At 45.1% G+C, this 17,864-nt stretch overlaps 1 protein-coding gene across 2 annotated transcripts; it reads right to left on the reverse strand.

The window, feature by feature from the left end:
* Window positions 1-394: 394 nt before the first annotated feature.
* On the reverse strand, window positions 395-3,346 carry snapc5 (small nuclear RNA activating complex, polypeptide 5). Of its 2 annotated transcripts, none has more exons than XM_055222411.1 (3): window positions 3,082-3,346; window positions 2,408-2,488; window positions 395-638 (listed from the first exon to the last, which is right to left on the reverse strand). In XM_055222411.1, the coding sequence occupies exons 1-3, from the start codon at window positions 3,250-3,252 to the stop codon at window positions 498-500; spliced, it is 393 nt and encodes a 130-aa protein (XP_055078386.1). In that variant the 5' UTR covers window positions 3,253-3,346; the 3' UTR covers window positions 395-497. The 2 variants fall into 2 exon arrangements, with proteins under 2 accessions (XP_055078386.1, XP_033823836.1); XM_033967945.2 differs by having other exon boundaries at window positions 2,384-2,488.
* Between the last annotated feature and the right edge of the window lie 14,518 nt (window positions 3,347-17,864).

Below are 17,864 nucleotides of genomic sequence, written 5' to 3' on the forward strand. Positions count from 1 at the left end.
TGTGTAGTCTTACCTATGCAGGGAATAAGGAGTGTGTGCAGAGGGTCGAGGAGCGTGTGCAGAGGTGTGTTCTCACAGAGTCCAGGCCGCTCTGAGTGAGCCGCGGACTCAGTAGAAAGAGTAATATGTTCATTGTGTGTAAACTGTTGTCTGCTGCTGGGGGGACGCTGCTCTTTCTGTGAGGCCCTCGGCTTTGTTCCTCTGAAAACGCTGAATAGGTCACAGACGGAAACTGATTGGTTTGCATTACTCATTTAACAGGTTCTGATGACATTTAAGACCCAAAATAATACAAAAACAAGATTTATTTTGTTCTTTTCATGTATAATATACAACTGACATTTACACCCTGGATGTGTTTGTGTCAGCACTAACTTAACACAACACTGTGGCCTCACACTGTATCACAAAAACATTTTATCTGGAATAAATTAAACTTTGAACATTTGAATCTGAAACAATAAACAGGCTTTTAGATTTGAAGTCCTTTAAATTAATCAATAATCCTCCTCCTCTTCTTCTTCGGGTACGAGCTCACCGTCTTCATCCTCCTCCTCTTCCATGCCATTGTCCTCAGCAGCATTCAGTATGAGCTTGGTTTGGTTTATTTCTCTCTCATCGTCTGGATTTATACAGGCCTGAAACAAACAAAAAAATTTCTAGAATATGACTTGTGTAACAGTTGCAGATAGGGCAGGAATGACATCACTGGGTCCAGATAACATCACAACATTCTATAACACAATATATTCTATAACAGGGGTCACCAACCTTTTTTTAACCTGAGAGCTACTTTATGGGCACTGAGTCATACAAAGGGCTACCAGTTTGAGACGCTCTTCTGAAATAACACATTTTCTCAGTTTGCCTTTAGTTATACATTATTAATAATGATAAATGATAATCATCTATGTGAACACACTGATCATGTTGCAAGACACTGATCACATTAATGATTTATCAAAAATAATTATAAACAATGAGCAAGGAGGGAAACAGATATCAGTATTCAGCACTTTAACTTTACTAATCTTAGTAATTGTTAAATTTCCAGATGACACATCACTACATCTCATAGGAAAAGTGTCCCATTTTCACTATCCATTGACAAACCTTTTTAACAAAACATAAATAATATTCATTGCACCATGAGTCATAAAGTTATCAATTATGTAATGTTAAAGGAAAATAAGCTTACATATTTTTAAATAAATCTTGGTTGCGTTGTGTGACTTTTTCACCGGTGTCGTGGAAAAAGCCTGTTGTTTACCCAAAGCTGCGTTTAGCTCTGGGCTTGTTCTGCCCATAGTGTGCGTCCCCGTGGGGAGTGCGCGTCCCCGTGGGGAGTGCGCGTCCCCGTGGGGAGTGCGCGTCCCCGTGGGGAGTTAGTGTGGACTTTTGTGAGACGTAGTGAAGTGTCCCTCCACATTGTGTCGCTTTGCCGTCACCACAGTCGCTCCACAGATGAGATACGCGCAGGTTTCTTTTACAGTCTTAAATCGTTGTGAAAGTGATCTCTTTATTTTCTACCATGTTTTGGAGTAAGGAACTGCTTTCAGCGCATCCTCACAGCGCTCGCGAGCGGAGCACTGGTTTTGTCACACGCACAATACTGACCTTTGAAGTGAGTAGATCAAAGTTCACCTTAGCTTATCTAAACTTCACGTATAATGAACATATGTTTAAGATATTGTCATTTTTAAATCTATATAAATGCAAGGGTGATAAAAAAAAAATAGCAACAGAATAAAATTAAATTTTAGGTGCAGCTCATTAGTGAGTTGTGCTATTTTTAGAACCGGTCTGCGGGCGACTCATGTGGGGCTTGGGGGCGACATGGCGCCCGCGGGCACAGCGTTGGTGACCCCTGTTCTATAATATAATCATATAATAATATAATACAAATGAGGATGTTAAAATGAACATATTCATGGGTTTCAAGCTATGGCAAGCATCCTCCGTCGCCATAGCAGTTAAGCAACTGAAATCAAAATGTTATGTCTTTTGAATAAGCAAAGGTGCTCTATGGGTACTCACAAAGTCCTACAGGTCAGGAAGGAACTGTCTGAAAACCCTGAATAAGTAAACTGAGGTTTTTATTCTGGTTGAGACACCAACAGAAATTATTAGATCTGACGACCATTTGGGATCATGCCGTCAACACCTGGCAAAATATGAAATTAGCCAATCAATGCACAGCGGCAGATTCATAAGGTCATGTGACTGCATCAGGCTGTTATCTCCTCACCACCACTAGAACCACACCACGAATGAGTCCGTATTGTACTCCACCTGTGCGCATGGAGGGTTTTTTTTACCTGAGAATGTGGAGGTTCTTTTACCTACACATGTAGAAATGCTTTCACCTATGAGGTCCATTTACCTGTGCATGTGGTGGTGCTTTCACTTGCGTGTGTGGAGGCGACTCCTCTGGCTCTCTTTCTTCAGACATTGCGTTGATCATGGATTTTAACGCACCCTCCTCAAACTGTTGGCACAGCAGTGAGTTAGCGCATGTAGCAATGAGTGACACGTGTAGCAATGAGTGACACGTGTAGCAAAGAGTGACACATGTAACAGTGAGTTAGCGCGTGTAACAGTGAGTTAGCGCGTGTAACAGTGAGTTAGCACGCGCGTAGCAGTGAGTTGGCACGCGCGTAGCAGTGAGTTGGCACGCGCGTAGCAGTGAGTTGGCACGCGCGTAACAGCGAGTTGGCACGCGCGTAACAGCGAGTTGGCACGCGCGTAACAGCGAGTTGGCACGCGCGTAACAGCGAGTTGGCACGCGCGTAACAGCGAGTTGGCACGCGCGTAACAGCGAGTTGGCACGCGCGTAACAGCGAGTTGGCACGCGCGTAACAGCGAGTTAGCACGCGCGTAACGGTGGGTTAGTAGCGTGCAACGGTGAGATAGCGCGTGTAGCAGTGACATAGCGCCTGTAGCAGTGACATAGCGCCTGTAGCAGTGAGTTAAGGCATGAAGCTGTGAGATAGCGCGTGTGGCAGGGAGTTAGCACATGTTGCTACTCGTGTAGTTTCCATACACTGTATAAACAGGTTTATACTCGCGGTCTGGAGTCACCTTGAGTCTGTTGAGCTGGTCCTGTAGAGTCACTTTTAATCTCAGGAGGGTCTCTGCTTCTTTCTTGAGCTCGTGCAGACGGCTGTGCATCTTTATTCCAAACTCCACGCGCTCACACGAGTCTGAATTAAACAAACTGAAGTTTTCTAAACGAGACACTGAGATGAACATGATCCATGTTTACAGTGTGTCGTTATATTTGTCCAGCGGCTTGTTTAAAAACACAAAGGAGAGCACGCACTGCACTTTGTGGAGGGATTGTTTACTTCCGTATTGTAAACGTCACATCCGGTCATCAGTTTGCGCTCTTTCAAAACAAACTTTTCAAATTAAAGAAATACTAAAATATAACACTGGTCAACACCAAATTTATTGTCTAAGATTTTTCAGCTGATTTAGGATAATTTTGATGTGCTGAATCCAAAAATCACATTGGTTTTGCTCAATCAGGTCAACGTTCTGAACTAAGCTACATATTTGATTTTGGACGATTTTGTTTACATGTATGAGTATTTTCGTGTCATATGATGCAAAATTCTGTTATATTACTCGCTATAAACAAATTCTGAAGATTTTGCATGTGCCAACTTATGACTAATTGTTTTTTTTTTATATTACAAGTGAATGAAATGGCTTTGACTAGAAGATCTTGCAAAAATAAGCCTGACATATTCTGCAGTGAATACACCAATGTTCCTAACAGGAATCAAGTCACAAGTTTCATAAAGCGTGCTTACCATGCTTATTTTGGTATTAAACTTGGTGACCAAGATGAAGCTTGGGTGCCACACATGGCATGCAAGTCATGCAAGTCATGCACCGAGTATCTGCGTCAGTGGACTAAAAGCAAGAAGAGTTGTCTGAAGCTTGGAATTGCCATGGTTTGGAGGGAGCCGACATCAATAGCTACTTCTGGGCTATTGATGTGACTGGTATCAACAGAAAGAACCGAAGCAGCCTCAAGTATCCTGACCGTGAATCAGCACGTCGTCCTGTAGCTCACTGTGATGAAATTCCAGTACCTGTCTTTGTAGAAGTTCCTGACACCTGGCAGCAGTCTAAGCAGGGACTCCCAAACTTCCCTCACCCCAGACACGTCCTCCAGCTCCTCTGGTGGGATCCCAAGGCGTTCCCAGGCCAGCCGAGAGACATAGTCCCTCCAGCGTGTCCTGGGTCTTCCCTGGGGCCTCCTCCCGGTGGGACATGCCCAGAACACCTCCCTAGGGAGGCGTCCAGGAGGCATCCTGAGCAGATGCCCGAGCCACCTCAGCTGGCTCCTCTCAACGTGTAGGAGCAGCGGCTCTACTCCGAGCTCCTACTCTGTGACTGAACTCCTCACCCTATCCCTAAGGGTGAGCCCAGCCACTCTGCGGAGGAAGCCCATTTCAGACGCATGTATCCACGATCTTGTCCTTTCGGTCATTACCCAGAGCTCATGACCATAGGTGAGGGTAGGAACGTAGATTGACCGGTAAATCGAGAGCTTCGCCTTCCGGCTCAGCTCCTTCTTCACCACAACGTGGAGAGATTCCATCAGGACATAAAAGAGATGGAGACCAGGTATCTGGGATGCTGGGATGCAGTCATGATGGCTGATTACTGTTGGACTCTGAAGAGAGACATCCCTGCTGCTGAGCATTCAAGGGGTTCATAAAAACAGAAGTTCATGTCCTGAATTTTGCACAATGATAACGTAACGTTCCAATTTACATGTACTTACCTTTATCAATTAACATAGCGTAACATTTAACTAATACATTCTGTTAGAAAACTTTTTTTTTTTTTTTTTATCTCTTAAAACATTTTTTGGATGAGAAATATTAAAGAAAATCAACTGATAATGTCACAAAATTGTAATCAATTTAGTCAGAAGATCGGATTTTTCCAAATCAAATTAGCATAAAAACCTGACCTGACTGAGAAAAATGGATATCATTTTTGGATTCAGCGGTACAAAATGGTTTCAAAATTCAGTTGAAAAAACACAGACAACTTTCAAAAATGTTTTTTGTTTTTTTTTGTAACCCAGTGTAATTTTAAAAATAACAAACATGAGAATGGGAAGAAATACACTGACTCAGCAGTGGTTTGAATGAGCGCAGTGCGTAGTAATAGGAATAATGTAAATAACACACGTAGACTACTTTAAATGAAGCATTTTGATCAGCACTGGATGCTCTGGTTTAGCGTTAGTTGGCGCCAAATGAGCTGGATCACTCTGAAAAAGAGCCAGAATCGGTGTGATGTGAATGAGAGAGAAGTCAAACTCACGTGCAGTGTAGCGGCTTCCCTAAGCAAACCTTGAGGCCGCGGTGAGAGCCAGAGTGGGTCCTGGGCTGTAGCTTTGTGACGCGCTGGAAGTTTATTCAAGACAAATACGCTGAGATCCGATATGCGTTTGTTGGTGATTTATTTGGGCGAACACGCAGGCACACGGAGCATTAGGCAGCGCAGCAGAGAAAATAGAACATGGATTGACATAGACGGATGTAAGAGGTTATGGCATAATAGGTAAATGGAAACAAAGCTTGCGGTCAACAAAAATTACGGCTACCCAGCCCTGACTCACTACACTGTGCCCCAAGCAAGTGTCGCCTTTTCACACGTAGGTGCACGCGCACCTGCCCATGTGGCCCCGCCCCCCTTGGCTCTCAACCAATCACACACACAGCAACCACACTGCGCACCCATCTACCTGTCTCCTACATGCAGAGTTCTGTTGACTTCACACAGCACATGCTCACAGCGTTATCTGACCAGATGCTCTTATGGCAGAAAGCATGAGTGAAATACAGCCAAAGGACACATATTAGTTTGAATCGTTCTGAGGAATGAAACTGACAGGTTCACTGTAAACAAGGACATTAATATTATTGATGTGATGTGTTACCCGCAGCAAACAGCAGGTGGCACTTTACAAAACCTAATGACGTTCTGTTTCAGGAGAGGGGAGTCCTGCAGTGAAGCCGAGTTATACGGAACAATGGTGAGTTTAATAAGAACTACAGTCTGTGTATACCTTGTGACGTAGACACGCTGAAATGGAGGATGGAAGGAGGGGCTTAAGTCAAGATGAAGGACCCAGAGGATGGAGGGAGGAGCCACTGCTGCCCTCAGACACCAGAGGTCACAAGAGGTTATGAAAGGTCACGAGAGGTCATGAAAGGTCACGACAGGTCATCAGAGGCAGGGCTTTGGTTTAGAGGTGCATCTCCTAATCCTGACCTGTCCCTGTCATCAGAAGGATGCTGTGCTTCCACACCATGGCTCTGTCTGTGGCTCTGTGGCAGTGTTTGTGGCTCTGTTTGTGGCTCTGTCTGTAGCTGTGTGGCTCTGTTTGTGGCTATGTTTTTGCCAACGCCAGGGGGGCCTATTCATCCCCACTGCCTCCCCTGGGTAGAGCTGACCACAACATTCTCCATCTTGAGCCTGTGTACCAGCCCATTGTGCACAGACAGCCTGTGGTGTTCCGTGTGGTGAAGAAGTGGACTGCTGAGAGTGAGGAGGCTCTGAGAGACTGCTTTGACAACACAGTGTGGACAGAGCTCTGTGACCCACATGGAGAGGACATCAATGCAATGACTGATTGCATCACGGACTACATGAACTTCTGTTTTGAAAACATCGTCCCCCCCCCCCAGACGGTGCAGTGTTTTCCAAACAACAAGCCATAGATTAACCCTGACATAAAAGCTCTGCTGAAGGAGAAGAAGAGAGCTGTTTAGGTCAGGGACCTAAAAGCTAAAGGCTGCACAGAAGAAGCTGAGGAGGAAAATCAGGACGAGCCAAGCCAGCCAAAAGAGAAGGATGGAGCAACAGCTACAGGAGAAGAACATCCAGGGGGTGTGGAGAAGTCTCAAGACTATCTCAGGCTTCAAAGTACCTCCTGACCAGACAGAGGGGGACCTGCAGTGGGTGAATGACCTCAATTCTCATTTCCTGGGATTTGATCAATCAACCACCCCTCCTCCCACCCAGCTGCCTGCTCTCCCCTCCCCAGCTGGACAATGGGGAACTCCTGCACCTCTTCACACCTCTGCCTCTGCTCTTCAGCCCACCACTACACATGGACTCACCCATCCCCCCAGCCTGCCACTGTCATTTTCTACAGCCCAGGTGAGAGAGGAGCTCAAGAAGATCAGACCCAGGAAGGCAGCAGGACCAGACAGCATCAGCTCCAGGCTTCTTACGTCCTGTGCAGATGAACTGTGGGGATTTATGGAGCATGTCTTCAACATGAGCCTAAAGCTGAGGGTGGTACCACAACTCTGGAAGACCTCCTGTGTGGTACCGGTGCCCAAGATGCCACAGGCTAAGGAGCTCAGCAGCTTTAGGCCGGTGGCTGTAACATCTCACCTGATGAAGACACTGGAGAGACTAGTTCTTGGCCACCTCCGCTCCACCGTGAGCTCAGCGATGGACCCGCTGCAGTTTGCATACCGGCCTGGCATCGGAGTGGAGGATGCTGTCATCTACCTGCCACACCGCTCACTGTCTCACCTGGAGAACCCCGGGCAGCACTGCGAGGATTCTCTTCTTTGACCTCTCCAGTGCTTTCAATACCATCCAGCCACTGCGCCTGAGGGACAAGCTGGAGACCGCCAGGGTGGACTGTGACTTGGCAGACTGGATCCTGGACTATCTCACTAACCGGACCCAGTTTGTGAGAGTCAAGAACTGCGTTACTGATCTTATGACCTGCAGTGTGGGGGCACCCCAGGGCACCCCAGGGCACTGTCCTCGCGCCCTTTCTTTTCACCCTTTACACTGCAGACAGACAGCTGCGTCCTGCAGAAGTTCTCTGATGACTCTGCCATCATTGGCCTCATCAAGGATGACGACGATTTGGAGTACAGAGGACTAACACAGGACTGTGGACTGGTGTCAGCAGAACCACCTCATCATCAATGCAGGGAAGACCAAAGAGATGAGGGTGGACTTCTGCAGACGCCACTCTTTTGCCCCCTCAATGAACATCCAGGGAAGGGACATTGAGAGAGTGGACTCATACAAGTACCCGGGTGTTCATCTGAAAAACAACTGAACTGGACTCACGGATGCACTGTACAGGAAGGGCCAGAGCAGGCTCTATCTCCTGAGGAGACTCAGACCTTTTGGAGTGAGAGGGCCACTCCTGAAGACCTTCTATGACTCTGTGGTGGCATCAGCCATCCTGTGCGGTGTGGTCTGTTGGAACAGCAGCATCAGAGAGAGGGAGAGGAAGAAGCTGGACAAGGTCATCAAGAAGTCCAGCTCTGTCCTGGGCTGTCCTCTGGACTCAGTGCAGGAGGTGGGGGACCGGAGGGTCCTGGCTAAGGTCATTTCTATGCTGGGCCATGAGTCTCACCCCCTGCAGGACGCTCTGTCTGTCCTGGAGAGCAGCTTCAGTGACAGACTGATTCACCCTCGCTGTGTGAAGGAGAGGTTTCGCAGGTCTTTCCTTTCTGCTGCTGTCAGACTGTACAACGAACACTGTTAACACTGAACATGTGTCATTCAACTATACTCATGTGCAATACTATGTAAATCTACTGAAGTCACTTTACTAAGATTTATTCTGTTTATATGCTGCACTGTTACTCTTATTGTACATAATAAGAAACAGTGTGTTACATTAGAGTCTATTTTTAGTTTATTTCAAAGTGCTTTACAAAATAAGAAAGGCATTAAATCACACAAATCAAAACATAAATAATCACAAATAATCATCATAAAATTAACATTAAAACAGAAGAGTGCAGTACAAAAACCTTTCAGTCATATGCACAGCTAAACAGAACTGTTTTGAGCCTGGATTTAAAAATTGTCAAAGTAGAGGCCTGTCTCACATCTTCAGGAAGATTGTTCCATGTTTTAGTTGCATAAAAATGCGAGATGGTTCATATGGCACTAACATGTCGGACATGTAATTTGGTGCTAGGCCATACACGCTAGGCCTTGTTCACAAGCAGAGCTGCTTTAAAGTCTATTCTTTGAGCTACAGGAAGCCAGTGCAGAGACTTGAGTACAGGAATAATGTGCTCGTACTTCCTGGTTCTAGTCAGGACCCGAGCAGCAGTGTTCTAGATGTACTGTAGCTTTCTTCAGGCTCGTTTGGAGAGGCCAGTGAGCAGGCTGTTACAATAGTCTAACCTATTGGAGACAAATGCATGGATAAGTCTCTCCAAGTCTGGCTTTGACAATACACAGTGGCTTGCAAAAGTATTTATCCACCTGGAACTTTTTCACATATTGTCACATCACAACCACAAATGCATTTTATGTGAATGAGCAACACAAAATGGCACACAAGTGTGAAGTGGAAGGAATTATTTTACAAGATTTCCAATTTTTTTTTTTATAAAAAAACTCAGCCCACTCTTTCTTGAATGCAACCAATTGCTTTTAGAAGCTGCCTGATGATTTAGGAAAGATTGAATGTTGACCTAATGACTAAAAAGAGTGCACCTGTGTGTAATCTTGTCTCAGTATAAATATAGCTGTGCTGTGAAGGCCACAGAACTTTGTTAAGAGAGTGTTGGGGAGCAAACCACAAAATGAAGTCAAAGGAGCACACCAAACAGGCCAGAGAAAAAGTTGTGGTGAAGTTTAAAGCGGGGCTTGGATCTAACAAGATTTCTCAAGCTTTGAACATCTCAATGAGCACTGTTCACTCCATCATCTGAAAATGGAAAGAGTATGGCACAACTGCAAACCTACACAGACAGGGCTGCCCACCAAAATTTACAGAAAGAACAAGAAGAGCACTCATCAGAGATGCAGCCTGGAGGTCCATGGTGACTCTGGAAGAGCTGCAGAGATCCACAGCTCAGGTGGAGGAATCTGTTCACATGACAACTATTAATCGTACACTACACAAATCTGGTCTTTATGGAAGAGTAGCAAGAGGAAAGCCATTGTTGAAAACCATCCATAAGAATTTACAGTATTTACAGTTCACTAGAAGTGATTTGGACACAGCAAACATGTGGCAGAAGGTGCTCTGGTCTGATGAGATCAAAATCAAACTTTTTGGCCTAAAAGTAAAACGCTACGTGTGGAGGAAAACTAACACTGCACATCACTCTGAACACACCATCCCCACAGTCACAGTGGTGGCAGCATCATGCTGTGGGGGCTTTTCTTCAGCTGAAACAAGGAAGCTGGTCAGAGTTGATGTTGAAGGGTATGCTAAGTAATAAAGCTTCTTAGTTGCATCCCATATACATATATCAAAATACTGAAGGCATATTAGTTCGAATAAAGCTATTTAGGTGCATTCTATATACATATATATATCAAAACACTGAATCCATATATCCTTTGAATGTTGACTAATAAGCACCATCTTTTATACTGAATTCATATTCTTTGAATGTTGTATCCTTTTAAAGGTTGTTTAACGACCACCATGTTTGTACTAAATTTTGAGCACTGGTTTGATACTATAACACTGAAACTATTCATTCATTAATGTTATATCTTTTTGAAGAGAGTCTAACGAGCACTATCCTCTAACACTGAAACTATTCATTCATTATAATAGTCCTCCTTTAAAGACAACATTGTATGTTCTGAATTATGGGAAGCAGTTGGGGCTTTGCAGAAACTCCTTTACAGAGATAAGGCAGCCGGAGGAGACTCAAGGCCGAAAAACAGACGGGGAGGTTCGAGAGAGGAGAATGAGGCCGGAAGGAGGAACCAAGGCGTCAGCCTGCTCAACATAATATTTGCATATTCATGTTTTATTTTATCCCCTGGGTCAAGGGAAAGGCAGACAGACCGGATGCTGTATACATAGGCCACGAGGGATAGATCATTTGACCTTGGGTACTGTATTAGATTATAACTGTCAGGGGAATAAACTTTTGAGATTTGAACTGATCGAATCCAGTCGTCATTTTGATAGAACACGCCTAACAATGTGAAGATGGATGGAGCTAAATACAGGGCAATCTTGGAAGAAAACCTGTTGGAGTCTGCAAAAGACTTAAACAATGGAATGGTTTAAAGCAAAACATTCATGTGTTAGAATGGCCCAGTCAAAGTCCGGACCTAAATCCAATTGAGATTCTGTGGCAAGATCTGAAAACTACAGTTCACAAACTTCATCAAATCTGACAGAGTTTGAACTGTTTTGCCAGGAAGAATGGGCAAGATTTTGTCTGTAGGTGTGCAAAGCTGATGGAGACAAACCCCAAAAAACTTGAAGCTGTAATTGCAGCAAAAGGCGGTCCCACAAAGTATTGATGCTGCACTTTTCAGTTTTGTTTTGTTTTGTTTTTTTAATCTGGAAATTATGTATAATTTTCTTTCTACTTCACACTTATGTACCATTTTGTGTTACTTATTTACATAAAATGCTAATTAAAAATATATTTAAATTTGTGGTTGTGACTTCACAAAATTTGAAAAAGTTCCAGGAGATGAATACATTTGCAAGCCACTGTACCTTTGATTTTTGAAATGTTTTATAGGTGGTAAAAAGCTGCAGATGTTACTGATTTGATGTGGCTGTTAAAGTTCAAGTCTGAGTCCATTATTACCCCTGATTTGAAGGTTTTAGAGAGAGAGACTGGAGGTGACTGCTAACACTTTCTCTATGTTTCTGTGGGCCAAAGACTATGGCTTCAGTCTTGTCTGAGGTTATCGGGAGAAAGTTGTTTTCCATCCACACACTGATCTGTTGGATGCAGTGGCAGAGTGAATCCACTGGTTCATATTCACCTGCTGCCAGTGAGATATAGATCTGAGTATCATCTGCAGAGTTGTGATAGGACACATTATTGTTGCAATATTAACTGGCCTAACAGCAACATGTAGAGATTCAACAATAGGGGTCCCAGGATTGACAGGCTTTGTGGCTTTGTCTGTGGCTCTGTCTCAGCATTTGAGGCTTTACAGAATCAGTGAGAAAAATATAAAACTCAGAACAGACAGTGAAACAGTCATGAAGCTGTTTTTAATCCCATTGTGTCTTTACTCTATAATTTGAATACATCTCAGTGTAAAAGTACTCTGAGTATTCAGAACACAGTACTCTGATTGATCCATGTACCAGAACAATAAATACTTTTTACTGCAGTATTCGGTACTCTGAAGTATTCATTTGAAGGTTCCTCTGGCGTTTGTGGAATGCAGAGGCCCACCGAAAGGGCAGGACAGCAGGGGGCAGTAAACACACAGAGGAGAGGGGAGGGGGCTGACCTTTGACCTCTACTGTCAGGAAGATATGACTCAATCTCTCACAGTGTAGTAAACAGAAGGGAGAGAAAGAGAGAGTGTGCAGCTTCAGTGTGAGAAGAAGAAGAGAGGGAGAGAGAAGGGAGAAAGAGAGAGAGAGGGAGAGAGGGACAGAGAGAGAGACAGAGAGAGGGACAGAGAGACAAAGAGAGGGGGAGAGGGGCAGAGAGAGACAGGGAGAGGGAGAGAGAGAGTTGGGGGAAGTGAGAGAGAGAGACAGAGAGAGGGAGGGGAGAGAGGGACAGAGAGAGAGGGAGGGAGGGGGAGGGATTGAGTGTACACCTTCAGCATGAGAAGAAGAGAGAAAGGGAGAGAGAGAAAGAGAGAGAGAGGGACAGAGAGAGACAGACAGAGGGAGAGAGAGACAGAGAGAGGGTGAGAAAGAGAGGGAGAAAGAGAGACAGAAAGAGAGAGAGAGAGAGAGAGAGAGAGAGAAGGAGAGAAAGCCTCGTCCTGCGCCTGCTTTCACAAACTGTGTCTGTTTTATCAAAGTGTGTTGTATAAGTGCTAAATAAATAAATAAACAAATACAATTTTGCTAATAATGTCACACTGCATCTTGTTCTGTAGGGCAGTGGTTGTTAAAAAGCCAAATCAATGAATTCATATAAATGAACTCAGACTCAGTGTGGTGCTGTTTCAGTGTGTGCTCCTTAGACTTAGTGAGCTATTGTTTCAGTGTGTGCTCCTTAGGCTCAGTGTTTTATTGCTGTTTCAGTGTGTGCTCCTTAGACTCAGTGTGCAGTTTTTTCAATGTGTGCTCCTTGGACTCTGTGCTGCTGTTTCAGTGTGTGTTCCTTAGACGTAGTGTGCTGCTGTTTCAGTGTGTGCTCCTTAGGCTCATTGTTTGTGCTGCCGTTTCAGTGTGTGCTCCTGAGGCTCAATGTTTGTGCTGCTGTTTGAGTGTGTGCTCTATAGACTTAGTGTGCTGCTGTTTCATTGTGTGCTCCCAAAGCTGAATGTTTGTGCTGCAGTTTCAGTGTGTGCTCCTTAGACTCAGTGTGCTGCTGTTTCTGTATGTGTGCTCTTAGACACAAAGTTTGTGCTGTTGTTTCAGTGTGTGCTCTTTAGACTCAGTGAGCTGCTGTTTCAGTGTGTGCTCCTTAGACTCATTGTGCTGCTGTTTCAGTGTGTGCTCCTTAGACTCAGTGAGCTGCTGTTTCAGTGTGTGCTCCTTAGACTCATTGTGCTGCTGTTTCAGTGTGTGCTCCTTAGACTCAGTGTTTGGGCTGTTGTTTCAGTGTGTGCTCCTTAGACTTAGTGAGCTGCTGTTTCAGTGTGTGCTCCTTAGACTCAGTGTTTGGGCTGTTGTTTCAGTGTGTGCTCCTTAGACTTAGTGAGCTGTTGTTTTAGTGTGTGCTCCTTAAACTCATTGAGCTGCTGTTTCAATGTGTGCTCCTTAGGTTCATTGTTTTGCTGTTTCAGTGTGTCCTCCTTAGGCTCAGTGTGCTGCTGTTTCAGTTTGTGCTCCTTAGACTCAGTGATTTGCTGTTGTTTCAGTGTGTGCTCCTTAGATTCTGTGTGCTGCTGTTTCAGTGTGTGCTCCTTAGATTCTATGTGCTGCTGTTTCAGTGTCTGCTCCATAGGCTCAGTGTTTGTGCTGCTGTTTGAGTGTGTGTTCCTGAGGCCCAGTGTTTGTGCTGCTGTTTGAGTGTGTGTTCCTGAGGCCCAGTGTTTGTGCTGCTGTTTCAGCATGTGCTTCTCAGACTCAGTGTTCTGCTGCTGTTTTAGCGTGTGCTCTTTAAACTCAGTCAGCTGCTGTTTAAGTGCTTGCTCCTTAACTCCTTGCACTCAGTGAGCTGCCGTTTCAGTGTGTGCTCCTTATACTCAGTGTGCACTGTTTCAGTGTGTACTCCTTAGACTCAGTGTGCTGCTGCTTCTGTGTGTGCTTCTGAGGCTCAATGATTGTGCTGCTGTTTCAATGTTTGCTCCGTCGGCTCAGTGTTTTTCTGTTGTTTCAGTGTGTGCTCCTTAGACTCTGTGAGCTGCTCTTTCAGTGTTTGCTTCTTTGGCCTAGTGTCCACTGTTTCAGTGTGTTTTCCATAGACTCAGTGTGCTGCTGTGTGAGTGTGTGCTCCTTAGACTCATTGTACTGCTGTTTCAGTGTGTGATCCTTAGATTCTATGTGCTGCTGTTTCAGTGTCTGCTCCATAGGCTCAGTGTTTGTGCTGCTGTTTGAGTGTGTGTTCCTGAGGCCCAGTGTTTGTGCTGCTGTTTGAGTGTGTGTTCCTGAGGCCCAGTGTTTGTGCTGCTGTTTCAGCATGTGCTTCTCAGACTCAGTGTTCTGCTGCTGTTTTAGCGTGTGCTCTTTAAACTCAGTCAGCTGCTGTTTAAGTGCTTGCTCCTTAACTCCTTGCACTCAGTGAGCTGCCGTTTCAGTGTGTGCTCCTTATACTCAGTGTGCACTGTTTCAGTGTGTACTCCTTAGACTCAGTGTGCTGCTGCTTCTGTGTGTGCTTCTGAGGCTCAATGATTGTGCTGCTGTTTCAGTGTATGTCCCTTAGACTCTGTGCTGATGTTTCAGTGTGTGCTCTTTTAACTCATTGTGCTCTGTTTCAGTGTGTACTCCTCAGACTCATTGTGCTGCTTTTTCAGTGTGTGTGCTCCTAAGGCCTAGTGTGCTGCTCAAACACATGTTTTTACAGTTATACCCATCATATCTCCATTAAAATGTAATTCATTTCAAAGCCCTTTGTTTGTGACTTTAAAAACCAAACAGGAAGAAGAACAAACCGTATAAAGCAGAGACCGAGCTTGAGGCAAGAGGCACAGACGGAACGGTGCGTGAGGCGTGCGTGTCTGTGCTTGAGGAGTGCGTGTTCGTGAGTGTTCGCGAGGATTGCATGCATGTGCGTGAGTGTGCGTGAGGTGTGCGTGTGGCACGCGTGAGTGTGCGTGAGGTGTGAGGCGCAGACGGAAAGGTGCCTCTCGGAGAATTCCTGCGGGCGACGATAAGAGGCTCAGATGCAGCTGGACAGATAGTGTGGGAATGTGGCTGGGCCCGGGGTGAACGCGGCCCCGTCTCCACTGACCCATCCCGTCTCCTCTGACCCTGGCTCTCGGACTAATACACAAGAATGTGCGAAGTAGAACAAGAATTTGTCCCATGAATCAAAACACAGAAACTGAAAGACCAGACAGTGTCTCTATGTTTCTCACCTGTGAACCCTGTGAATCCTTATGTTATAATTCACACATTTTAAATCACAATATTCACCTAAAACGACTTAATAAAAGAAACAAGTCCGTGACTTCCGGGTTAGAAAACTGCGGCGCCCAATGGGAGCTGACGTCACCGTAAACATCATCACAACAAAGCGCCACATGTTGTTTGCGCCTGGTATGTATAGCTGCGCATCATACTGGAGTAGCACTTTTTTTTCATTTGTGGCTATGCGATGCTGCTGAATCCAATGAGTATCACCGTATTTTGAAAATAAATCTGGAAAACGTAGTGCGTACCTACAATGGGCGTATACAGTGGATGTGTACATCACAGTGAGTGTGTACGTCACAGTGGGTGTGTACGTCACAGTGGGCGTGTACCTCACAGTGGGTGTGTACCTCACAGTGGGTGTGTACAGTGGGGGTGTACGTTACAGTGGAGGTGTAAAACAGGGTAGACTGACAAAATGGCGTTGTGATAATAGCCAATTAAAGATTACTCAAACATGAATTACTCCAAATACAACTTCAGAGGCTTAATGAGAAGAAACGACTAGAACATAGATAAAGATCTGAACAGAACAGTTTGAAGAACAGTCTGATGTAACAGACAGTGGCCTGTTCAGGTAGTTTGATGTTCACTGCACGTCCTGAGTCACTTTTGTCATTTTTAAACAGAATGTCTACAGTTCAGTTATTGACTGACATCTGTCTTAAACGTCCCATGTCCTTAAGCATCTTCTTCTGTTTGAGAATACAGATCAAAATTATAGTGAGCTCAGGTTAAAATACATTTTAGATGTCTCTGTCCCCACTGTGGGACTAATAAAGGCATATCTTATCTTATCTTATCTTAGATCTGAACATGAGACAATTAATGAAGTTAATGAAGTTAGTCCTGTTTAATTATAAAGACTTGCAGGTTTTGAGGATCTGTGGAGTTTCTCAAATAATTTAGTAAAGACTTTGAAGAAAAGCAAAGAGAAAGTGGGTTTGCAATTGTTCTGTGTCTGCTTCAGCCTGGGGGGCGACTGCAGACGCCAGGCTCCTCTCTAACAGCCCCTGATGCAATGATAAGAGCAGAGAGCAAGAGAGTGGACAGAGGGAGTCTGCACAGGGACAAGTGTGCTCAAAGATGAGTCTGTACAGGGATACGTCTGCACAGGCACAAGTCTGCACAGAGACACATCTTCATAGAGACATATCTGCACAAAGACAAGTTTGCAGAAAGTCAAGTCTGCGCAGGAACACGTCTGCACAGGGACATGTCTGCACAAAGACAAGTCTGCACAGGGCACATCTGCACAAAGACAAGTCTGCACAGGGACATGTCTCCACAAAGACAGGTCTGCACAGGAGCATGTCTGCACAGAGACAAGTCTGGACAGAGACACATCTGCACAAAGACAAGTCTGCACAGGGTCACGTCTGCACAAAGATAAGTCTGCACAGGGACATGTTTGCACAAAGTCAAGTTTGCACAAAGACAAGTCTGCACAGACAACTTTGCACAGTCCTCACAGAGACACATCTGCACAAAGACAAATCTGCACAAGGACAAATCTGCACAGACAAGTTTGCACAAAGACAAGTCTGCACATGGACATGTCTGCACAAAGACATGTCTGCACAAAGACACATCTGTACAGGGACAAGTCTGCTCAGAGTCCTGTCTGCACAAAGACACGTCTGCACAAAGACAAGTCTGCACAGAGACACATCTTCACAGGGACATGTCTGCACAAAGACAAGTTTGCACAAAGTCAAGTCTGCGCAGGAACACGTCTGCACAGGGACATGTCTGCACAAAGACAAGTCTGCACAGGGACACATCTGCACAAAGACAAGTCTACACAGGGACATGTCTCCACCAATACAGGTCTGCACAGGAGCATGTCTGCACAGAGACAAGTCTGGACAGAGACACATCTGCACAAAGACAAGTCTGCACAGGGTCACGTCTGCACAAAGATAACTCTGCACAGGGACATGTCTGCACAAAGACAAGTCTGCACAGGGACATGTCTGCACAAAGACAAGTTTGCACAAAGTCAACTCTGCGCAGGAACACGTCTGCACAGGGACATGTTTGCACAGGGTCACGTCTTCACAAAGACAAGTCTGCACAGAGACACATCTGCACAGAGACGAGTCTGCAGAGAGACACATCTGCACAGGGACATGTCTGCACAAAGACAAGTTTGCACAAAGACAATTCTACATAAGGACAAGTCTGCACAGACAAGGTTGCACAAAGTCTACACGGAGACATGTCTGCACAAAGACACATCTGTACAGGGACAAGTCTGCTCAGAGTCCTGTCTGCACAAAGACACGTCTGCACAAACATGACTCTACACAGAGACATGTCTGCACAGAGGCAAGTCTGGACAAAG

The sequence above is a fragment of the Periophthalmus magnuspinnatus genome, chromosome 6, assembly GCF_009829125.3.
Source record: "Periophthalmus magnuspinnatus isolate fPerMag1 chromosome 6, fPerMag1.2.pri, whole genome shotgun sequence".
Classification (NCBI taxonomy): domain Eukaryota; kingdom Metazoa; phylum Chordata; class Actinopteri; order Gobiiformes; family Gobiidae; genus Periophthalmus; species Periophthalmus magnuspinnatus.